The 24069-nt window shown below is 45.8% G+C and overlaps 2 protein-coding genes across 4 annotated transcripts in view; one reads left to right on the top strand and one right to left on the bottom strand.

Moving 5' to 3' along the window:
- Nucleotides 1-7617, bottom strand: part of ASTN1 (astrotactin 1) — a 317340-nt gene extending 309723 nt beyond the window's left edge. Inside the window, exon 1 of one of the 2 annotated variants that reach the window (XM_032318415.1) lies at nt 6925-7617. In XM_032318415.1, the coding sequence (XP_032174306.1) occupies nt 6925-7207 (283 nt within the window). In that variant the 5' untranslated portion in view covers nt 7208-7617. The remainder of the gene's footprint in view (nt 1-6924) is intronic. The other variant, XM_032318416.1, reaches the window with a different exon arrangement.
- A 5531-nt stretch (nt 7618-13148) lies between these two features.
- The window catches only part of BRINP2 (BMP/retinoic acid inducible neural specific 2), a 107612-nt gene continuing 96691 nt past the window's right edge, over nt 13149-24069 (top strand). The window contains exon 1 of one of the 2 annotated variants that reach the window (XM_032318909.1): nt 13149-13482. The gene's annotated coding sequence lies outside the window, so the exon portion shown is untranslated. Of the gene's footprint in view, nt 13979-24069 lie in introns of both variants that reach the window. The other variant, XM_032318908.1, reaches the window with a different exon arrangement.

Raw genomic sequence — 24069 nt, 5'->3', positions numbered from 1 at the left:
TTTCAGCTAGTTGTTTATCTTCACTTAACATTACCATTGTGAGATGTATCCATGTTGGTATAATGTGGCTGAAACTCATTTATTTTCAGGGCTGGCTAACATTCCAGGGGATGATTATAACATCTCCTATCTCTCTAGCCTCCTGTTAATGGACATTGGGTTGTTTCCAAGTTTTGCTATGACTAACACTGCTACTACACATATTCATGTGTAGTGCAAAAAATTAATAGTGGGGAAACCTCACTAATGTGAAGTGGGGAGGCTAGAACGGGGTCCCCTACTACTCAACATCAATCACAGGGAGAACTGTCAGTTACAAACCCCAACAGAAGAATCATCCCTAGGAAAGAATGATCAATTACAGGTCCCAACAGGAAAAGATGCAACTGAATCTTCTAGAAGAAGTCAACTAGTCTTTACAACTCAGCTGATGACAAATTATCATCACCCTGAATTCTTGCTTTTTTCCAACGGACTTTCATTCAAAACAACCCCTCCTAACTTCTTCCTTCTTCTCGATACAATAACATTTCCCTCCTTTTTTCGTTAGACTTACCTACGGTTTTGCCATAGCTTATACTTCCTCATCTGCAATTCTCTGACCTTCCCAAACAAACCCATTTTTTGCTAGTAAAATAACTTTTATTTTAAGGTTAACAGCATGCATATACAAATTCCTGTGTGATAAATACCGAAAAGTGGAATCACTGGGCTGTGAGGCATGCATGTCGTCAACTTTACTATGTAACACCAAACTGCTTGATAAAAGTTGTCACGCATCAATTTAGATTACCATTGGGATAAATATAATTTGTACAAATTGGATTCCTTGGAAACCTTGGAGTCAATAGAGGCACTTCATTATGTTTTCTAAAAGTTTTAAATTATATGTGATTAAAAAATAAAATAATAACTATTACATATTTCTAATAAAAATATGATGATAGATGCCAAATTATGGTACATCAGAAATTACCATAGACTTTAACTTGTCCTGAGAGATTAACTTGCTCAAAATAGAGCTTGTTCTGCCATCTGCATGCATATATTTGAACTTGGTGTAAAAGTGGAGAAATAGAGACTCGGCGCTCCTGCTGAAAGGATGCCAAGTTCTGTTCCCATAAACTGGCCTTAATCTGAGAAACTACTAGCCTTTTGGGTTTAATTACATTCCTTAAAAAAAAAAAAGAACCATAAATATATATTTTTTCTATAAAACAAGCCCTCAATCTTTACTCCACAAAGAAAAATAAAGAAATTAAGCTTGTATTTTATTTTTCCTTCAAAAACTCCAATGACATGCATTCAAACCTATCACTATATTTAGAAGAGCATTTGAAGTGTTGTAAATTTCATCATTCTTGCATTCAAAATGCCTTTGATGTAAAAATCTACATTTCTGTAGACAAACAGTAAATAATAAACCTTTCAATGTTATAAATGAGTGCATTCTGCTAGTATGAGCTGTGTAGGCGTAGAAGACCCTACTTTAAGATTGTTGCCATTCATACCCCGTGTCTTGGATGAGCTGCCACTGTATACAGATCTGCTAACTGTTAACCTAAGCAGCAGAGCACAGAGAGTAAAAGGAAGGAAAAGAAATGAATTTTATATTTATTCTCAAATGGGGAGATGGAGAGATATGTGAAAAAAAAATAGGGCTGTTTCGTATTGGGCAAAATCTCGCCTTTTATAGGAAGGTAGAAAATTATGCCCGGTATTAATTATGCTGGAAGCCAATTAAAAAGTTCAGAAACTGCTATTCAAGCAGCTCCCCTGGGCTCTGACGGTGGATTCTAAGCACAAGGCCCCTTAAAACAATAAAGCAGTGGCCTTGGACAAGGAGCTAAAAACCGTAGCATCTTCTGGATGGCTCTATAGAATGGTAGAGCCCTCTTCTGGGATTCTCAGTTCGCATTTCTGTGGGGTCTTTCTAAGAAGACCACTGGACATGTATCTTCCTCCCCATGTATCCCAGGTTGTTCGTCAGGACTGTGGGTGCCATAACACACCAAGGAACATGGCTACCCAAACCCGGGTGCTATAAAGAAGAATTCCCCAATTCTACTTAGGTAAGCACACCTACTCGGACAAATATTTCTTGATGAAGTTCCTTCTCTTCTTCATTAAAGCCTTTGTGAGAAATCACTCAATGGGCAAGGATATCCAAAAGGCGTTTACATTGAAATCATAAAGGATTCTTCTGTCCAAACTAGGTTAGTGTATTTTCCTTAGTCTGGCCATTGCCAAGACTTCTTTCATCCAACTATGAAAAAGAACAGATTTTGAGAAATTTCAAGGCATAAAATAGTAGCTAAGAGAAAGGTTTAAATGTAACACTGACCTGAGTTTGAGTGATGGATTCATCCATTCTTAGCTGCGTGACTCTGAGTAAATTATTTAACCTCTCCAATCCTTACTTTTCTCCACTGTTGGAATAAGTGGAAAGCCAGGAATTGACACTACATTGGTCTTCAAAGCCTGTTCTCTTAACCACCAGACTGGGCTGCTCCAGACAGTTTAAATAGCACCTTGCATGTGGGAACTCAACATCTCTACAGGCTAATTGATTTATCTTAAGGAGTACCTTCCTCAGTCAAAAGCCAGGATAGCTAAAACTAAACACCAAAGCTCAAGAGAAACAACTTTCTTCATTAAGTTTTACGCATGCACAAGCTCCGTGGTTGGGTCTGAAACAGGAGCATCCTTTTCAAATAGTCTGACAAATCTGTTCGGTTCACAGCCCAGAAAACCACACTTCAATGCAGAAGCTACATTTCAGGTTAACCAATTGTCTCAAAATGAATGTGCCTCCAAAGCAAGAAAGTCTACTCTTTTGAAAGCTGAGATACAAAGTTTTCATTGAGATATAGGAAATTTCCACTGGCAAATTAGGTAACCTTTTATATTCTTCTGAGAGGGTAATAGGCCTTTTAAGGAAAATCCCAAAGTGAAATTAACATTGCTATTGTTCAAAATAGGGTGGGGAGGACATTGAGGAAGCAGGGCCCATGCACTTGTTTCAATTCTCCAGAACAGCCATGAACTTTTGCCCTCATCAGTTGCAACTTGTCAATTGCAACCAGACCACCTCCTGGAACACATCCTTCTACTTTGGACTGAAATCCAATGTAACACCTGTTAGCTAAATAGCCAACCCTATAATCTACAGTTTAACTCTGTCCGGGCCAATCATAAGTCTTTCAGAACAAGTTCTGTGACCTTGTGGGTCTTGCTTTTATAAACCTGTACTCTCTGCTTGCTATTTGAGCATTATGTTCTTTTTCCACGGACACTGTGAAATCCTTAAGACATCCCCTACCCCCCCCAAAGAAAATACTTATGCTTGCTTTTATATTTTATAGCCTCTTCTTCTTGGTCCCCAGGTCCACGAACTTAAAAGCCTTACACTGGAAACTGCTGCTACTTTGGGATATTGTAGCAGTTTGGAACACTTCTGAAAGCAGGTATAGATTATCTGGCTTAGAGTTGTCAGAGAAGTACCATGAAGAGAATGGAAGTATGACAATCTCGAGATAGCAGGCCTTGAGTGAAAACATTCAAATTCAAAACATTTTAAAATTACACGTAGCCAAACAAAGCACAACTGAAAGTCTCATATGGCCCTTGCATCACAATTTGCAAACTTGCTTAAGAGGACAGGAGATACCAGCGCCCCCTCCAACACCCTGCAGGATTATGCTACAAGATACTCTGCCAGGACTGATGCTGAGGCCACTTCTGGGAGTCAGGATTCACAGCTTTCTAGGTCCAGTCAGCCTTCCACTCGTTGGCTTCTAGATAGAAAACCATGCTCTACTCTACAGAGCCAGGACCCAACCTACCGCTCTCCTACCACGAGGCCAGTCTCTGCACTCACCATACACATGGCATGCCTTCCCATATGCACTCTCACCTCCACCGTCTACGTATCTTTGTTCTATGACTTCAAGTGGCTTCGCCTCCCGTTAGGCCATGCCAAATGGAATCCATCTTTAATTCTGTTCATTTGTGTTTTGATTTTTTTTTTTTTAAATCCACACAGAGAGCACAGGAATGGGATGACTTTTGTGCCTTGGTAGGAGTGTGGGAAGGCTTCATAGAGACACGATCGGTGTGCAGGGTTTAGAAGAAGAGATGGCTGCCAAGGGGAAAAGAGCATTCTAGGTGGAGGGAACAGCACATGCAAAGTCTCAAGAGAGTCCCGAAAGGCCACAGCAATCTTGCAGGGATGTGAGGCTGGAGAAGCTGGCTGTAGTCAAAAGGATAAGACCCCTGCTTGTCTCACTGAAGTAAGAGAACTTGATCCTTGGAGACAAAAGGAAACCAAAGTACCTGATTTGGGCCAAGGTCCCTAGTCAAGCCTATGGCATCCATGGAGTTGGCTCTTGCCACGCCAGTCATTCCTTCCTTAGAATTCCTACGTCCCTTACCGTCCATATTACTTATAACTCCCGCCAATATTTCAGTCTGTGTTTCCACTGACTAGAGAGAACCAGAGGGCAAGGGCCTTTTATTTTTTTAACTTTTCTCTCCTAAGAGTACCTATGAATGCTGAGCAAGGAAATGATCAATAATTTCCCAGGACTGGTTGATTCATAGTCCTCCGGGGGAATGACTTCAGCAAACTAAGTTCCAGAGATAAGAGTAGGGAAATCTCCAAATTAAAGTCACTACAGCCCTTACTACTAGCCATGAGTGACAGAATCCAAGATCACAAAACTTAACTTGGCGGAGAGCAACTACACACTTGAGTCTACCCTCCATGAACTTGGACTATACCTTTCTGCCAAGTTCTCCTCCCCCACCTAAACTGACAGTGACTCTATTTCCCCTGGGAATACTGGGTCTGAACATGCCCCCAGTGACTGGGGGAAGGCAGTGGCAAGGACACAATCAATGCATTTAGGAAATGCATCTGGTCCTGAAGGGAGAGTGTCTGTTCCTGTATGTAAATGCCAAGTTGCAGGAGGTTACCATAGCAACTCCAGCAGGGTGCTGCAGTGGGCAGCTCTGCACAGAGGTGCAGAAACCCCATTCTTTAACATCTGGTCTTTTGCTGTGCACACTGGATCCTAGCAGGCACATCACGACTTCAGGCCCCGGCTTTGGGATGCTGCAAAAAACGAAGTGGGGTTTTGAAGACCTGCTTAGTCCAATTTCCCTTTTTTTCATGCACCACACACAGCCCTCCTCGTGCATGGTAAACACCATGTGTAGAGCCCCAAACAGGCTCTTTAGAGACACATAATTCCCTATACCCGTTCTTGTATATTACGATGAACAGATTGTACTTGCACATCAGCATGACTTCCACGCAAAATTTACATCCACTGAATAACCCCGTAATTGTACATTTTAATGAGAGGCATATCCACAGTGTCCCCATTCCCAGCCAGCTCCCGGTTTTTATTATGGTATTGGTTATGTTTCTAATGCAAAAATAAGTAATGCCATCAAGTGTGTAGGCTGCACTTAACGGGGTCAACTGAGCCGCACTCCAGGAACTGCAAACCAACTTTTTGAAGGACCAGGCGATTTTTGAAATCGCTTTTCCATAGGGATTGGAAAGCAAGGGTTTACTCACCCACATCTTAATGTTTGCAATGTGAAGAGATCTCTTGTGGACAAAGAGCACCCAGGAGGTGTTAGAGGACATTCCATATGTGGCTCTAACCTACGTATGGCCATCAGGAAGCCGTTCCTACAAAGTGAATTTCAATTGGTAGGACATTAAGTAGATGGGACATCTGCCTCCTGGACAGTTTCATTGTTTGTCAGTTTTTGGATGTAGAGAGTAACTATGAATTGGGTTATCTTTGAATTCTCTCATGACAAAATAAGAATGATTTACAACATCACTAAAGAAATGGATTGCGTGGTGGACTTGCACAGGAGGGAGAGAGATACCTATGCACCAGGCAAAGTGAGAGACATTTTGGTTAACAAAGTCACATGAACCTGTCCTGCTTTGCAAGGTGCTAGAGCAAAACCACAATATCTTTGCCAACTGGCAGTGAGAGAGGTGGATTAGAAGGTTCCAGGATCTGAAGGAGTTTTGTGGCCTACGAAAATTAATAGAGGGGTACCGAAAGAGAGAGAAATGTAAACAAATAAAGGAAGGGAGGGGGAGTCTTTTAGCCAGGAAGACCATTCTGTGTGCAGGAAAGCCTTTGCCTACCTTAGGTAGTGTTGGGAACAAAGGAGATACCAACATGAACAGACTACAGTTGGATGATTTCTTTATCCAAGGCATCGCGGTGTGACCCGGGCATGCGGACGTGGCTGGATGAGGACACTGTTGCATGTAAGTGTGAAGGTACGCTGGACATCAGGAGGAGAGAAAACTTGAGTGTTGTGCAGGAAGGCCAGAGAGAGTGCCAGTCCCCGGCGAGAGATACAGGGCCCTCTCCAAGAGTGCAGGCTGGAGATCCAGCGGTGCGGTGTGGCCTGCACATGCCTATCACGGGGCCGGCATACCTGTTCCTAACTCCCCCCGGGAAACGCTGCGCGAGTGGGTGTCGGTGGGGGGTGTGAAGCAAAGAACGGAGCATGTGGCCAGGCAGTGGGGAGAGGGCTTACGGGAGTTGGGCCGGTCGCAGACAAGTGCTCTGTCAATGTGCTTCTGAAGGAATGCGGGGAGGTCAAGGCCAGGAAAGGTTTCAGAGAGACTCCTGCAACCTGCTCCTGTGGGGCAGCGCGGGCAGCTGGGAGGTCGAGGGCCCAGCATCCATTTCGGATGCGGGGAGAAGTCGGGGGCACGGAGGCGCCGGCCGGCAGGTGGGTGTGGAGGGCAGGCTGGGCGTGGGGCGGATCCAGGGAGGTAGGAGTGGGGGAGGGGAGGTCGGCGGCGAGTGGGTGTGTGGAGCGAGCCGAGGTGGGGGGGGGGGGCGCCGGGCCGCCTCGACCTCCCCCGGGACTCACCCAGCACGAAGTAGGGCAGCTCCGTGTTTTCCAGGTCGTCCACCACGACCATCTCTCCGGGGAAGTCGTTGCGCACCGAGAAGAGGAGCTTGGGTTCGGAGGCCGAGGGGCTGTGCATGATGCTCAGGTCGTTCTCGCGCAGGAAGGGCAGCGCCGACACCGTGATGCTCTTGAGCTTGCACTCCAGCTCCTTGGATGGGTCTACGTCGCCAGCGGCCGTGGCCATCACCGCCGCCGGCCCCCAGCAGCAGGCGAGCAGGGCGCAGAGCCCGGCTAAAGCCATCTTGAGCCCCGGCCGCCTTCCTCCAGCGCCGCGAAGGTGGGGGAGGCGGCGAGCGGGCGGGAGCGAGCGAGCGCGGGAGGCGGGGGCGGCTGCGGAGGGACGTGGAGCCGGGAGAGCCCCGCTCGGAGGAGCCAGACGCCGCGCGCACTGCGCGGGGCTTGCGCGCTGCTTCCCGGAGCGCCCGCGTTCTTTGTTCCTCGCAGCTGCTTCGCTGGGGAAGGGAAGGGGGGGAAGGAGAGAAGGGAAGGAAGGACGTCGGAGGAGAGAGGAAGAGAGCTGAGGATTCTAGGGAATCAGGTCAGCCCCCAGCAGGCTGCCGGTGCTGCTGCCTTTCTCCTCCTTCGCCTCCCCCGGCAGGAGCACGCTTTTGGCTAGGAACTACCTGCACAGCATTTTTTAAAAATCGGTCTTTGCAATGCAAAACCTTCCCTCTCGCATCATCATCCAGATGGCTTGGGAAGGGCATACAGGCGCACACACCTTAAAAGGCGCTTCCTGAGAACAGGTGTGTGTGGGGGGGGGGGTCTCTCTAGATGCAAATGAGCCCCCCATGATTTTGTGGATTAGGTGGTCCCATTCTTGTCTTTTTACCCACTAGTTTTGCATACGTGTGTTGGATAAACGGGTGCTGAGAAAAATGGATGTATGTATTTTTACTCAGCACTAACTTTACAGAAATATTTAGAGGAAATATTTGGCTTGTAGATATAGATAGATCAAGAGGTAGATGTGAACTGCAAACAAAACCAATGCACGGTGGGCGGTGAAGCAGGAGATCAGAAGTTTTATTGGCAACTTTATTTTTGCTCTTTGTTTCACTTCTGTTACAAATGTTTTCAAAGGTAACCGATATAAAGATGGTGTGGGGAATGCTATAATTGATAGAAAAGGTAAAACTAGCTGGAAGAAGTAGAGAGCCTTTGATTTTAGAGAATCCAGTAAATATAACAGAGATGGGAGAAAATGTGGAAAGGGAACGAAAATTTAAAAAACCTGAAGTGTCTAAGCACCCCTAATAAACCGGAAAGGAATAAAAGAGTATCCTTGGATACTGGCCAAGTCAGTCCCAGCCCCATCAGAAGTAGATCAGTGTAGACAGTAACAATAACCCATGTAAATTTTGTTTCCACTAGAGCTGGGCAGTGTTGCGTTAACAAAACAATGACAATGTGCAATAAACCATAGCAGAAAAGTGGTTTGTGTGTGCTGGAATCTGATGTTTTATTGAACTTTCTCTCTTATGATTACCAATTATTTATTAAAAAGTTTGTCCTTCCAACATCATTTATTGAATGCTGATTTAAATACCAAGTGCTATCTCATATTGGTAGTTCTTACTCTTTAAGAATTTAATGCACCACACTTTCCAAAGAGGACCCGCACCCCATTTTTAAAAAAATTTCATTCTCGTGGCACCTGGTGTTAATTTATTGGCATATGTGAACAGTTGTCCTTCAAAGAAAAAAAGTGCTTTTGCACTTCTCACATATATTTCACAAGGTTACTCTAGTTGATGGATGAAGATAGAGAAAATGAGCCATGTTTAAGGAGTAGAAGACCTGTTTAATATGAAAACGAGAACAAAAAATGCTTCTACAAGTTGTCTTTTGAATCTGGTGTACCTGAGACCTAACCCAAAGGTAGATTACCATGGAGCATTGCAAACCACTGCAAAAAAAAATTTTTTTTTATAACTGATGACCTTCCTAAAATGCATTCTTATTTCCATTACTCCCCTAGGAGGTACTGAAGGAGAGAAAGACCCCAGGGAACTTTTTTTCCTACTTTCCCTAGCATAAAAGGCAGAATTAAATTTCGTTATGCAAAGTTTATCATCGAAAGATTAGAAGAGGTGCCAGGAAAACACACTTGTAGAATGCGAGAAAAATGGCACATGACTACTAGATTATCTATTAGCCCAATCTCTCATTTTACAGATGCTGAAATTAAGGCCAGTGAAAGAGTGAGGTGATTCACCCAAGAACAATAAACTAAGACCTAAACAAGGTTTCTTTGACTAATGCTCTTTCCACTACACAATTACAGCCCATTTAGGTGCGCCCATGGATTATCATCAGAATTTATGGATCACAGTCCATTCGGTAAACATTTGGGTACCAACCATATGCTGGACATTAGGCTAGGCATGGACAGGAAAAATTCTCCTGCTTTTGAGTAGCATATAATCTGCAGTTACTTTGAAATCCTTAATTTTCTGAAGTGTGGAGTCATTTTAGAAAACCCAAGTGAACAATTTGGGATTGGTTTTCTTTTTTTAATTTATTTGAGAGAAAGAATGTATATGAGAGAGAGAGAGCACAAGCAGGGAGAGCTACAGAGGGAGAGGGTTACCAAACACAGGGCTTGATCCCAGGACCTCGAGACCATAACCCAAGCCAAAGGCAGACGCCCAACAGGCTGAACCATCCAGGTGCCCCAGGGTTGATTTTCTCATAAGTCAATATCTAGCATTCTTTGCCTATCTATGGTCATTTTTACATGCTTTCTTATTCAGATTTAAAAGGAAACATGGATAGATTAAATAGTCATTGAAGAATGTATATTGATTTGGAAATAGTTTGATGTTGTTGACTCAAGACTTTATAGACCTCTTTCTCTATAGGAAGATCAGACAAAAGAACTGTACAAATAAAAAGAGGTCCTATGTTGCCACAGAATTCCTGTAAACACAAATAAAATGTCACAAGGCCTCCTTTTAGGGAATTAAATACCTAGAGATGGGGGAAAGGTTGAAGTTCACAGAAGCTAGAACATCTGTACTGTGTGATGTTTTACATTTAAATGAACTGGGAGAAATTTGTAAGCATCTCAATCATTACCTTTGTGTATAGGCAACATGATATAGTTGTAAATTATAGGTTTGGATCCGAGTCTCAACTCCTTACTTTGCTTATTGGGAAGTGAGATTGAGATTGCACCTTTTTTTTTTTTTTTTTTAAGAGAGAGAGAGAGTGAGAGCACACACACATGTGTGGGAAAGGGGGTGGGAGGAAAGGGAGAGGGAGAATCTTCAGCAGGCTCCACACCCAGCTCAGAGCCCCACACAGAGCTCAATCTCAAGACCCTGAGATCATTACCTGGGCCAAAATCAAGAATCAGACTCTTAATCGACTAAGCCACCCAGGCACCTGCAGATTAGACCACTCTTATCTTCAGTATCCCTATCAGTGAATGGAGTCTGTGATCTCTGCCCACCCCACAGGCCACAGATTGGTGCAAGTACTTATATTCACTAAGATGCAATAAAATAGCATGTTCTCTTATCTCTAATCTCTATCCCCTTCCCCTGAAGACACACATATACACACCAATCAAATTAAAACCCATTTTCCATTTCCAGTCCTCCCATGCCATTCTGTCCACCTGTGAGGCACTGCTCTGTGCTCCCCAGGTGGGGAACAGACCAATCTCCAGCCTCATCTACAGGGTGGGTCCTTCTAGCACATCCTTGTCTCATTGTTTCTTCATGGAGCACTAACACACACACATGCTCCACCTTACAAGGCCAAGAGCCACTTCCTGCCACCATGTCTTGTATTTGAGATTCTTAATTTGAAAAATAGAAACAATTATAGAGTAGTTGTCAGAAGAAAATGAGACTATGGAAAAGATCGGACACATTGAGTTGGTGTTATCTAATGACAGCCTTTAACATTATCCCTCTATTCAATTATTTCAGCTAGAAAGTGGGCTTCAGAATCTCCTTCATGAGATTGTTCTCCTTGTATAGCCAGAAGCAAATTAAGAGATTTACGCCCTTTGGTGTATACCAAAGATAAATGATTACATGTGTTCTCCAAAAGCAATATACAAGAACATTCATAGCAGGTGTATTTTGAATAGACAGAAGAAGAAGAAGAAGAAGGAGAAGGAGAAGGAGAAGGAGAAGAAGAAAGAAGGAGAAGGAGAAGAAGAAGAAGAAGGCACCGCCCCAGAATATTGCACAACGATAAACATGTAGTGACATGGATGAATCTCACTGACGGGAGGATGAGTAAAATCAAGCAGACACTGAAGCGTGTATGTGCTATTCATGAACTTCAAGAGCAGGTAACGTTAATCTTTGATGATGGAAGTCAAAATAGCGGCTATCTCTGGAGAGTGGGGAATTTTGACTGAGAAGGGCAAATAACCTTCTGGGGTTGGGGGGGTGGAAATGATGTGGGTAGTGGTTACATGGAGGTATAAATAGGCAAAAATTCATCAGACTGTACAGTTGTGGAATTTTTAATGTATACGATACCTCATTAATTTTTTTTTAAAGATTTTGTTTACTTGACAGACAAAAATCACAAGTAGGCAGAAAGGCAAGCGCGGGGGAGGCGGGGGTCGTGAAGCAAGCTCCCTGCAGAGCAGAAAGCTCGACATGAGGCTCCATCCTAGGACCCTGGGATCATGACCGGAGCTGAAGGCAGAGGCTCCAACCCACTGAGCCACCCAGGCACCCCAATTTTTTAACATGGCTTAGAACACCATACCTACAATATGAAGGTCAAGCCTGTATAATAAGATACAGAGGAGGTGAAAGTGACAGATGGGTGGGGCTAAGGGTGTGTATATGAGAAGTAGTTCTAATTTTTCCCCATTCATTCAGAACATCTGGCTCCTTAATGCTTTTTAGCAAATCCTGATGTATACTACTTGGGTATTCATTAAACCTCTGCTTTCTTTTCTTTTTTTTCTACTTTTTTACAAAATAATCTTTGATTTTGCTCTCAAGAAAGCCAAATCAGCACTTCTCTCCTTTTCTATGTATTTCTTCTCTCCGTATTTTCTCCACAACTCAACTTAGTGTGAACTCCCCAAATTCCTTTGCCAGCATCAGCCCCTAGTTCTTCTGTTGATTGGATTTTTCTTCAACTATTACTCTCTTGTGCTCTTGCCCAAATTTAGTGTAGTATGTTAGCTAGCTGGACGTAATTCAGTTGTGCATCCTCATTAGGACATCAAGAATATGTTTCACACTCTTTGATCCAAAGTTAAGATTTTTTTCCTTACCCTTTCCTCCCCCGCCCCTACTCTCAATTCACAGGCTCAGCAACAGCACCTGCTTCACAGAAACAAGGCTGGTCCTGTTCTGATTTCTCTAGTCTTCCTTTAAAAACCAAATGGAGATCAACAGTCCCTCTTCCTGACACACACTGAAGCAAAAAGAGACACACAGAAGGACAGCACCACAGGCAAAACAATTCCCTTTTTTGGAAGCAGGACATTTTTTCCCTTTAATCTCTCCCCAGAAACCCAAAGTTCTCTATGCCTTTGTCTTCACAATCCTCGTTTTGGGGACAGAACGTTTCTTGATTTAGCTGTTGAGAGTCCCTCTCTCCTCTTCTTACTGAGTGCCTGCTATCTTTTTCTTCTCTCTTGTATCTCTGGTGTGTGTGTGTGTGCACGTGTGTGTGTGCGCGCGCGCGTGCACTCTGATACAAGTATCTCTCACTTGGGGGCTCATTTCTAATTAAGCAATTCAAGACCAAGAGGCTAACATGCACAAAACAACCGAATAAAACCTCAAATTAGAAGGAAAATGGCTCAAATGGGTCCCTATCTCTGGGAGTTCTAGTTAAGCAAGCAAACAAAATGGTCTGGGACAAATGATTATTGTTAACTCAGGAAGATTAGGAGAGAATGTAATTAGCTCCCAGCTTCTTCCTGTTCGTCAGCCTTCTTAACACCTCTAACTCCCCAACCGTGAATTTATCCGAGGCTTCGTAATCCGCACCAAAAAGTCCCTGCTGCAAAGCCGGGAGGGTTAACAGAGCTGGTACCCCAGCCAGCCAGCTAACCAAAGGAGACAGCCGGTGAGACTCCGAGCCCGCCCCCTGCCAAGACGCCCAGCCAATGGGCACCCGCGGGGAGTGTGGCGCTGTGTCTCATTGGCTGCCGACCTACGTGCATAAGAAAGGAGGAGAGGGGCTGGCAGGGCAGCATTGTTATCTTAAGACACTCATCTGGTGTCTGAGTCTGCAGGTGACACCGCTTAGGTACGGAGCGCGGAGTCGGAGCGGGGACGCGCCAGGCTGCAGCCCTGGGATGGAAGCCGCCTGCCTCGGAAGCTGCTCGCGGCTGCTCCGGCAGCGCCTCCGCTGAGCTCGGAGGTGCCCGTTAACACTTGCCTGGGGACGTGCACCTGCGGTACGGTGCGAGCTCGGGGGCAGGTCTGCAGGCAGCTGGGAGAGCCGTGGAGCCGGAGGAACTGTCTTCGCCCAAGTGCAAGGCACTGATTTTGGGAGAGAGACAGAGACAGAGGCCGGGTGAGTCTTTTCAGAGTTGGAAGGAAAGCAAGATCTTGGGTGTCTTTTCCGTGGAGGGACAGGGGACTTCCCCATCTGGGCTTGGCACTTTCCTTCCCTCTCCACCCTCGTGCGCCCCGGCCTGGCGCCGAAGCCCCGCTTCAAGCATGCTTTGGGTGCCGGGGACCCTGGCTGCTCAGCAGGAAGACAGCAGGCAAGTGGTCTAACGCCGGCGGCGGCGGCGGCGGCGGCGGCGGCGGCAGCAGCAACCCCAGCAGCAAAGCGGGGAGCAAGAGAATTTGAAAAGAGACATCCGCTCCCTCTCACACGCTGAGGGGGAGGCATTCGCGTTTCCCCAAATGAGAAGGAGCCACAAGAGATCATGAAGTAAAAACTTTGGAAAGCTGCCACTGGAGATGTTGCACAAAAACCTGGAATGTTTTAGGAGTCTCCTCCCAGTCGGTGGAGGTTTGGGGAGCAGCTGATACCGCAAGGAGGGCTCTTGCAAGGATTCAAGGTAACAGTGCAGGGTTTGAGTGAGATTTCTCTCTCCCCGTTTCGTTATCCTTTGGTGTGTCCCTGGGGAAGGAGATCATTTCGCCCTCCTGCAACCCTCTTGCCCAGGTGCCTGGCAGGGGCAGGCAGAGGGAATGATCCCACGTCTTAGTTTCTGCCTCGGGGAGCTGAGCAGTGGACTTCAGGGTTCAGCGAGAGATCGCCCTGTTATTGCCTCCTGGTGTTGCTCGGCTTGGGCACGTTGCCTGACCTATATTGCTTTTGCCTGGTTTAAGTCCTCAAAGTTAGTGCAACTCCCATTAGCCTCAGAAAATTCAATCCGGCTGGGTAATTGCAGAAGATGACGAGGACTTTTGCCTGCTCGGTGGCTGCTGGACTGAACTGTACGCTGTTGCCCATGTTTGAGAAGGGCCCCCAAGAGCTGAGGGTGTGATACATGATATGTTCATATTCACATGGCCATAGAGCTACATTCACATGCTCCTAGAGCTCTGTGGCGTGTCTGTAGAAGCCTGTCTTCTTTCTCCCAGGCACATGCAGCCAAGAGAAAAAAAATTTCTGAAGAGTGAACCCTGTGGGTTGCACATAGACTCCCCAGGGTGGTGGTGGCAGCCTCATTGATCAAGCTGAGCCTGGCAGCACGCTGGAGACGCTGGGGAGAAGGGTGCCGTACTGGGAGGAGGGGCATGCTGAGATTCTATAGCGATCCCTCTCGCTGGTTCTGTTATCCTCTGGGTGCCCAGTCCAATACTGCCCGTGGTACATGTGTGTGTGTTTCTGTGTGTGCCTGGGCTCACAGCTGTATGCAGGAAGCAGGCTGCTGACCAAAAGACCACGCATGTGCAGCTCTCTGCCTAGGCCCCTGGAGTGCTCCTTCCTAGCGGGAGTGTGAACTTGGGAGCTGGTGGTCCAGCCCGGAGGACTTTTCTCCTCAACCAGCAGTCCTTCTGCATGGTACCTATTTATCCAGGGTATATAGACCTAAGCCAAATATTAACTAATAATCAAGGTAATGCACTGTAACATGATTGAACAGACCCCTCTGTAAAGAACTGTGTGTGTGCTCTTCCTAGCCCTGGGAGCTGGGTGCCCTGAGCGGGAACAAATGTTTTCTTAAAAGGATGGCAATTATAATGAGCGATGCTTATGGCTGGATAATCTGGGTCTTATTCAGCAGGAATAATGATATGTCAGCGTCGACCAATCAGGAGGATAAAAGGTTTATTATAAGTCAAGTATTTCTGCCTCTGTCCTTCTTCAGACATGTGCTTGTGGAAGGGACAGTCTTTCCGACCGGGTTCTCTAGAATGCATATAATGCCAGTATTCACCAAGCAGCTAAAGTATTTTACAGAATCCCCTGGGGGGCAGTCTGATGACATCAGGCAAGAACAAAGTGATGCTGGAGTTTGTGTGTTTTCCCTCTTGATTTCACACACAGTGTGTGTGTGTGTGTGTGTGTGTGTGTGTGTGTGTGTGTGTTTGTGTGCGCGCGCGCACGCGTGCGTGTGCATGTTATTTGTTTAAAGCAGGACCCTCCAGAGTTCCCTCTCACTCACAGTAAGTTGCTTTGCAGCCCAGGGGACATGACCAAGCAAGGCTGCCACAACGATCCTGAAATCTTACCAATATCGTAGCTGCTGCTTACTCTGGGAAAGGATGCATGCTCTGTTCTTGAGGAGGGATATGATCTGAGCAGGCGCAGAGCACAGATACCATGAAATGTTTGAAGGAAAGGAAGCAAATGTCAGACCCTGGTCTGCCCTGCTGGTGGGTGGCTGGAGCCCAAGGCTTGGACGGCTGGGCAGCAGCCCTGGAGAAGACAGAAGCATCCTTGACTCTTTCTTCTCCCTCCTCTCCAAAAAAAATAAGAATAAAAATAAATGGGGCCGGCTTTGTCTCCCAGAATGGAGTGATGTGCACTGCAGTGTGGGCACCAGGAAGGAGGAGAGGAAGGAAGGACCGGGGAGGGAGGAGGGATCCTGCTCTGCCAGCACTGGGCCAGGCTCAAGGATGGGCAAGATCATCCTCTGGGTGTTCCGTTCTGGCCTAGTAACAGGTTGTTTACGGAGCGAGGCCAGAGGGCAGAGAACATCCCTGCGTCATCAACTCCTTCTGATCGCCTTTCCCAAGGCACAGGCTGGCCACCGGGGAGCATCACATAAGAAAGATCCCTTCTGAGACGTGCTCCAGAATCCCTCCCCAGCTCACAAACAAGAGGTAATCTGGAGGGACTTGAGACAGCTGCGTGGGCACTTTCTGCTGACTGGGATGCTTAGTGCCGAGGTTTCCTGGTTAGTGTTCTGTTTTCCCCACTGTGCAATGCATTTCTGGTGATTCAACTCTTTCCCTTAAATAAGAAGACCTTGTATACATTTTATAATGGCATCCTTTTCCAACGGGCTGAGAGCATTTCAGGGAGCTCATCTAATTAATCCTCTCACAGCTTATTGTCTCATTTGTCTTTGATTACCCTATGAAGTGGAGCCGGAATGGTTTTAGCCTCCTTCTTGGAAAAGAGAGGGCAGAGAACCTTGGAAAGATGAACTGCTGTCTTTGGGGTCCCATGGCGTGGGGTCTGGGGTTCAGCAGTCCTGGACCCCCCGCAGACTCCACCAACTTCTAAGAAATGGTTTCATCTTAGTAACTGAAGTTTCATTGAATTGTTCTGTGCTTTACAGGAATGGGAGGTTGCACTGATGTCGGGCTTTTCCTCTGGACCTGACCTAAGGGCTGTGAAGGCTAGAAGTCTTAGAAGCTCTTGCCTTTGCCCTCAGTGATCTTACAGTCTAGTTAGGAAACAAGACTGACATCTGGGAAAAAGGAATGACAACATAGTCTCAACAGCAGTTCAATACAAAAGGTTCACGAGGCTGACCTAATTAATCCACAATTGATTTGTTCAGATAAGGAGAGCTATCAGCATTCCAAGGAGGGAGAATTTGAGTTACACCATGGGGGACAGGGTGAGATTTGCTTGGAGAGGAAGAAATGGAGACGGGATTCCAGCTGACAGAGATACCAAATGAAGCCTAGTTGACAATGCTGGGAACATCCAGGCTTGATGTTGCCTTTGGGTTTACCCTGGGTCATTTCTCCACCTGGATCCTGGAAAAACCATACGCCTGGGTTAATTATTTGAAGCTAGTATCGGCCTAGAGGAAGCTACTCTGGGACCGTGGATATCTCATTAGGGATTGAAATTCACCTAGCCTCCCACCCACCCTCAAGTCTAATCCATATATTATGAGAAAAATAGTGCTCAAGGTCAGGGAGCTTATCAACATTATATCAAAAATTTTGGATGAAGATATTGGGAGAAAACCAGGCAAGCTTCAAGAGAACGTGGGAAAATCTTGTATCTTAGAATCAAAAATCTCCTAAGAGGCTTGATTTTCCTCCGTTTCCAGGTTCCCCACCCAAATGTCCCTATTGGGGGTTTAGTAGGAACTGGCAAAATGCCAGAGCCCTTAGGCATTTAGCACAGAGCGGGAGATTTTTATTCTTAAGATTCTTGAGCATGCCCAAGTACCTAACCTCTTGCCTCCCCTCCTCTTTCCCTTTTAATAAAACATATGCTGTAGCTGTCACAAGGGAGGCCACCAAAAGCAGAGGGTGGGACGTGGTACCGCCTGCAGCCCTACCAGGGGGCACTGTGGCTGCTCCACTGAGCAGGAGAGGAGAGAGGGAGGCTGCCAGCCCGGCCAGCTTCAAGGAAGGGCCGTGGGCTGCAGACCACCAGGAGACGGCTGTGACCGGCCAGCCACACCGTTTGCTCCAGCAGGGATCCCCGTCTCCTAGAGAAAAGGTCATAGCAAACCACAGGTTCTGTGAGAGAACAACCACACTATTCATTGGTCTTCACTTGGTTGGAGACATCTGTCCACCCCACACGTCACTGGTAGCTTGGGTGGTCCCACGCCACCATGGAGGCGGTGGCTATCAGGCATGAGAGTAAAATGACTTGCCTAAAGTCATGTCATACTTGCTCTCAGGTCAAGAGGAACATCCCCAGAATCCAGTTCGTTTGATTCCTTCAGAGTTCACTCTGGGGAAGGTCCTCAGGGATATTTCCTTTCGGCTAAACATCCTCCCTCGGCCTTCTTTGTTTTCTGTGTTAAAAGATCATGCAGCTGGACTGAGGGGCTGCCTTTTTCTTTTCTGTTCAGAAGTATCCACTGTCACGTCCAGGCACATGGGCATGTGGCGAATGGTGGTGGGTTAAAGCCTTTTCTCTTTGGGAGTGAAGGTAGGCTACTCAGTTATGTTTCGGGGGGGGGGGGGCTATGGTAGTGGTGGGGGGGCATCTCCTGGCCAGTTAGGATGCAGACTGAGCTCTTTTCAAATCTTTGATATATATATATATATATATATATGTATGCAGAAGGAGGTAAAGTTGACTAACATCATGGCAGCATGGAATCTTCAACACCCAGTTCTGTCCTTCCTTTTCCTGGAACCCATGTGGAATGCAAAGATGTCCAGAATGCAGGGCTGAGCAAGGGAGGGGGCAGTTCGAAACCTCAGGAGTCTGCTTTCTAATCTGCACTGTCCTCCCAGCATGGCAGCCACTGGCCACACGTGGCTCTTGAGTGCTTGAGATGTGGGCTTTAAGTATCAAATGCCTACTGAATTTTGAAAACTTGGCTGAAAATAAAGAATGCAAAACATGTCACCAATAATTTTTAATAATGATTACATGCTAACATGATACTGTTCTGGATAGCTTAGGTTCAGCAAAATATGTTTAGTTTCACTCCATTCTTTTTACTTTTTACTTTTTCTTTTTACTTTTTCATGTGGCTATCAGAACAGTTGTAATTACATGTTTCTTTTGGACAGTGCTGGTCCAGGGGCTGGAGAGTAGTGACAGGTAATGTAGACAAAGGGCAGAGGCATTTAAGAGGAGCTAGAGACATGAAGAGAAGGACCATGGAGAGAACGATGCCAAGCAGCCCAGGGAGGCTCTGGATGTGTATTTCTGAAATCTAAAGTCAAGGAGGTCATACGTAGCTTACTTTGATTTATGTTTGAGGGACACCTCATGAACGGTGACAGCCTGCCCAAAGCATTTACAGCTCTTGGTTCACCTGCAAACAATCTGCAGATGAGAGGCCTGGTCATTTTTTTATTTTTAATATTTTATTTACTTATTTGACAGAGATCACAAGTATGCAGAGAGGCAGGCAGAGAAAGAGAGAGAGAGAGCAAGAGGTGGGGGAAGAAGGTTCGCCGCTGAGCAGAGAGCCCGATGCGGGACTCGATCCCAGGACCCTGGAATCATGACCTGAGCCAAAGGCAGAGGCTTAACCCACTGAGCCACCCAGGCGCCCGAGGCCTGGTCATTTTATCCTAATATTTTTGAGTTTCTGCATGATAGTGGGAGTAACCAAGGAAATTATCTTTAGGGTTTCACTCCAAAGTGTGAGGACACAGCAGTTAGGACCAGCTAGGTGTTTGATTTTCAAACCTCCTCCTTTCTTCTCATCGCTATGACGTTATCATCTTTCCTTGTGAGAGCTTTCCTTCAAATCAGGTGTGTTGCTTGTGTGGTGGGGAGAAAGAAAAGTCGCTGCTCTGGGTTAAAGATTATTTTGTGGACCTATTGGTAAGAAGAAAGGGAGGAAGGCATCAAGATTGAATTGTGTTTAATAATTACGTATTTAAGCATTATAATTCACTCATTCTTCTTCTTATTATTATTCATTGCAATGCGGTTTGGCCACAACTTGAACTCCTCGTAATTTCTCAGCATCTTAGAATTTACCAAATGTTTTACAAGTTTTCTCTCATTTGATTTTCGGTAGAACCCTGTGGAGTAGTTACTATTTCCATTCAAAGTTTTTCATGATCTGCCCCCAAATTATTTATTTTCTAATCCTTCTCTTGTAGGCACTTCCTTCAGTCTTGATTAGTCAAACTGGTCTGCTTACTATTCTCCATTGTTAACTCGGTAAAGGAGGGCATATTACCTCTTTGAGCCTCAGATCCTTCATTTAGAAAATAAGAAGTAATAATGCCCCATCTCTCCAAGTGTTGTTCTGAATGTTAGACAAGATAAACTGTATAAGGTTCCAAACACAGTTCTAGGTACACGGTAGGTGCTCGGCAAATGTCAACCCCCTTTCCTAGCACAGGCCTTGGCTTTGATCATCCCAAGATTAAAATGGCCAAAGGGGAACTCATTGTTTACCAATTTCACACATAAAACGATGCCCCTCTCCAAATTCCCTGCTTTGATTAAAGGCTCACCCCCCCCCACCCCGCCAGAGGCATAATTAAGAAATCCGGGTTGTCCTGGGCTCCACTTTCTCTCACACAGCCCACCACATCCAATCAAATCAATCCCCAAGGCCCGACAAGGTCTACCTCCTTGTGGTTTCTCAAAGCCACCCCCCCCCCCCCCGCCACCTGCCGCCACCCCCACCACCGCTCTTTCATCAGCGCCCAGTCTTCTCACCTGGAGCTCCCCAACGCTCCTGTCTCCCTGTTTCCTCTCTTAAAGCCTAGACAGTCCAGTCTCCCTCCCTGCAGCTAGGGTGATCCTTCAAAATGATCAACTTGATTATGCTTCTCCCCTTGTTGTAATTCTCCAATGGCTCCCCACTGCTGTCAGAATAAAACCCAAATGTCTCAGTGTGACAAACAGGAGACCCTTCCTAAGGGTCTAGCTGCCTCCCCAAGCCTCTCTCCCAAGTTGCCCTTCTGACTCCGGCTGCCTGAACTCCCTCTGTGCCCCATGGAATTTGCTGCTGTTTCTCCTGCCCTGTCCTGCTTCTCCAGGGTTACAGACCTTCAAGACTGTAGACACTTCGCTGACACTCTGAGAAGGAATTAATTGCCTCCTCCTCGGTACTCCTACACATCTAACTCAGACTGTTTTTGCACTGTACCCGCCACTGTAATGATTTGTTTATATGGCCATCTCCTGCACTCAAAGGTAGGGTTGAGATGGGGTTTCAAAGACAGGTTTCTCGGGAAATATTTATTCAGTATATTTTTAGGTATATGTACCAGGTACTCAGGCACTGGGGATTCAGCAGTAAACAAGAGATTAAAAACTGTGCCATCAAGTTGCTTACATTCTAGAGGGAAGATAGGATGAGAATCATAACAATGATCTTTATTAAGATTGCTGATAATAGCTAACAGTTTAAAGTACTACGGGCCAGGCTTTGCTGAAGGCTTGACATACATTATCTCATTGACTTTACCTAATGATCCTATAATTTCCCATTTTAATCAATCCTATCTTCCCATTTTATAGATGATGACCTAGAGGCCCAGTGAGGTTAAATAATTTGTCCAAGGTCACACAGTTAATCTATGAGGTAGCTGGTATTCTAACCCTGTTTAGATTCTGAACCCATATTGTTTATTACTGTGGTGTCCAGAAAAAAAAAAATAGACATGTAAACAAGTAAATAAAATTGTTTCAGGTGCTGATAATGAAGATTATTAAAATAGGGTATTAGAAGAGAGTGAGTGAGTGAGGTGATGGACAGGGAAGGTCTCTTTGAGGAGGAAACATTTAAATTGAGACCTGATTGTCATTTGAGGAAGGTAGAAATCCCAAGGTAGGGATGAATCTGGGAGAAGAGAAATCATAGGCTGTGTGGTGGGCAAAGGTCTAGCTGTTGTGATGTCCCCTGCTGGTGGTAGACTCTCGGTTCTGAGCCATCTCAGGGATCAACAGATTGTCCAGATGTTCCCCAAACCCTCTGCCATCAGTCCAGTTGTCCTTCCTGTTCTTTCGGTTTAAGACATTGCTCACAAGGCATCTGGTTTGCTGCTCTCCAGCAAGGTAGAAGGTGCAGGGACACACACACACACACGCACACGCACACACGTATCCCTGCTCTGCTGAACCACTTTATTTCACTTCTCTCCTGTGAATGACGTGTCACTCAGAACCCTAGTGAAATGACAGGCGCAGGCAGAGCAAAAAGACTGGAGACAACCCAGAGGCATGAGCGAAAGGGGAAAAGAAAATTATTTTTTAACAAGACGAAATGTGACTTGGACTGGCCAGAGAAAAGGGAATTTGGTCAGGGAGGGGCTTGTGGGGTGGGGGGTTACTCTCTTTCCTGACCTGGGTGGTAGTTTCTGCAACAATTTTTCATATGAATGTTTATATATGTAAACACACATATATACATAAGCATGCACATGCATATATAGTCACACACACACACACACACACACACACACACACATATCTTCTCTATGAATCTTTCTCATAATAAAGCTAAAAAAGTGGGTGGGACAAGCTCATACCTATTTCATATACATCCAAAGCCTGCTTTATGGTAAACATTGTATTGGGCTTATTTTCACTTATATTGTCTCATTTAATTTTTATTACAACCTTTACAAGTTAGTGTCATTCCTGTTTGAAGACAGAAATGAAGAAGACAAAGCACAGGGGGGTTGCCGTTGAGACCCAGGGCTCTTGCCCCCCACACCATGCCCTCTGCTTTCTACACAGGAAAGCTCTAAGAGTCAGCAAGGTGGGGAGAACAGGTCCCTGATTTCTGGGTCAGACAAACTTGGGCTTCAATCTAATCTGGGTCTCTGAGCTTCCGTATCTCCATCCGGTAGAATGGTGACAGTAACCCCCTTACCTTGTACAAATACCATGCTGATTCAACGTAAGAACTGAAAAATATCCACAAAGTGCCTGCCACACAGTGGGCATTCCCAAAATGCCAGCTACTATGTTTGTGTCCTGGAATAGTCAAGCTCATCAGACACTGACTTTCGTGGAGAGCAATGATGGCATTTAGCTGCGGTCAGTAAGAGTCGGCTGCTAGCTTCAACCCATGCCGTCAGATGCCAGTGAGTCAGGAACTTCCTGGCAATTGTACCATATGCCAGGCACCATGCTAAGTGCTTTCCAGGCACTGTCTCATTTAATCATCTAACAACCCTCTGAGAAGGGTTGTTCTTTTCTGTTTGTAGATGAGGACATTAAAGTTCAGAGAGATGAAACAGCTACTCCAAGGTCACAGGACCTAGAAGTGACAGAGCTCACACTTGAACCAAGGTCTGTCAGATCCCAGAGCTCGTGCTCCTTGATACTGGGCTTTGCAAAGTTGTCACTGTCTTAGGTCATGTCCAGGGACAAGGGCATCTTTGTGGTCAAGGTAAGGGTAACTGCTCCAAGGTCTGGGCTCAGTCAGTTGGGAGTGGGAAGGAAGCACTGTTAAGCCCTCATAGGCTTTGTGGGACAGGCCAAGAGAGTTCGTGCACGTTCAAAAATGCTGCCAAGTTTCAAGTGCAATCCTTACATATAGTGGGCACTTTGTATGTGTGGGCTGAATATTTCAAGTACCTCTGTTTCTGGATATAGGTATGCTCCATTTTCGAAAGAGCAAGCTTTTAAAACAAATAAAGTGAGTTGAGTGTCCTTAGGCTTGGAGGAAAAGTTTTCCCTGATTTACACAAGGATATATTAGCAGTTGTTTTTAACCCTTACAAAAAGAGTAGGAGGGGCGCCTGGGTGGCTCAGTTAAGCTTCTGCCTTCGGCTCACGTTATGATCCTGGAGTCCCAGAATTGAGCCCAGGGAAATGGGCTTCCTATTCAACGGGGAGCCTGCTTCTCCCTCTCCCTCTCCTTCTGCCCCTCCCCCAGCTCCTGCTCTCACTCTTTCTCTCTCTCATAAATAAAATCTATAAATAAATAAATAAATAAGGAGTAGAAGACTCTAATCAAATAAACCCTTAACCTAAAAACCCAATATATGAAACAGACAAAAGCAGACCTCCCTGACTGGAGGAGGCCTGGGCCCTGGAGCTCCCCAACCTGTCACTTCCCTTTTCTCATCTGCAAGCAGTCCCTGAGGCCCCTCCTTGGAATCTAATGACTGTTCAAAGCACACTGAAAACTGCCACGCTCCAGAATTCCTTTAAAAAGCAAGACTTGGATTCATTTAAAATAATGGGTGACATATCAAAATTGATTTTAAAATATGAGACTCTCAGCAGCCCCAACACACCCGTGAATTCCGGTGAGCCAGGGACACATGACTGTTGTTCATTCTTGTTCTCGACTGCAGATGCTTGAAATTCTGCGCGTGTGAATTACATGCC

Source organism: Mustela erminea, chromosome 17 (assembly GCF_009829155.1).
Source record: "Mustela erminea isolate mMusErm1 chromosome 17, mMusErm1.Pri, whole genome shotgun sequence".
NCBI lineage: Eukaryota > Metazoa > Chordata > Mammalia > Carnivora > Mustelidae > Mustela > Mustela erminea.
The sequence above is the reverse complement of the archived record's forward strand: the minus strand, read 5'-3'. Positions and strand labels throughout refer to the sequence as shown.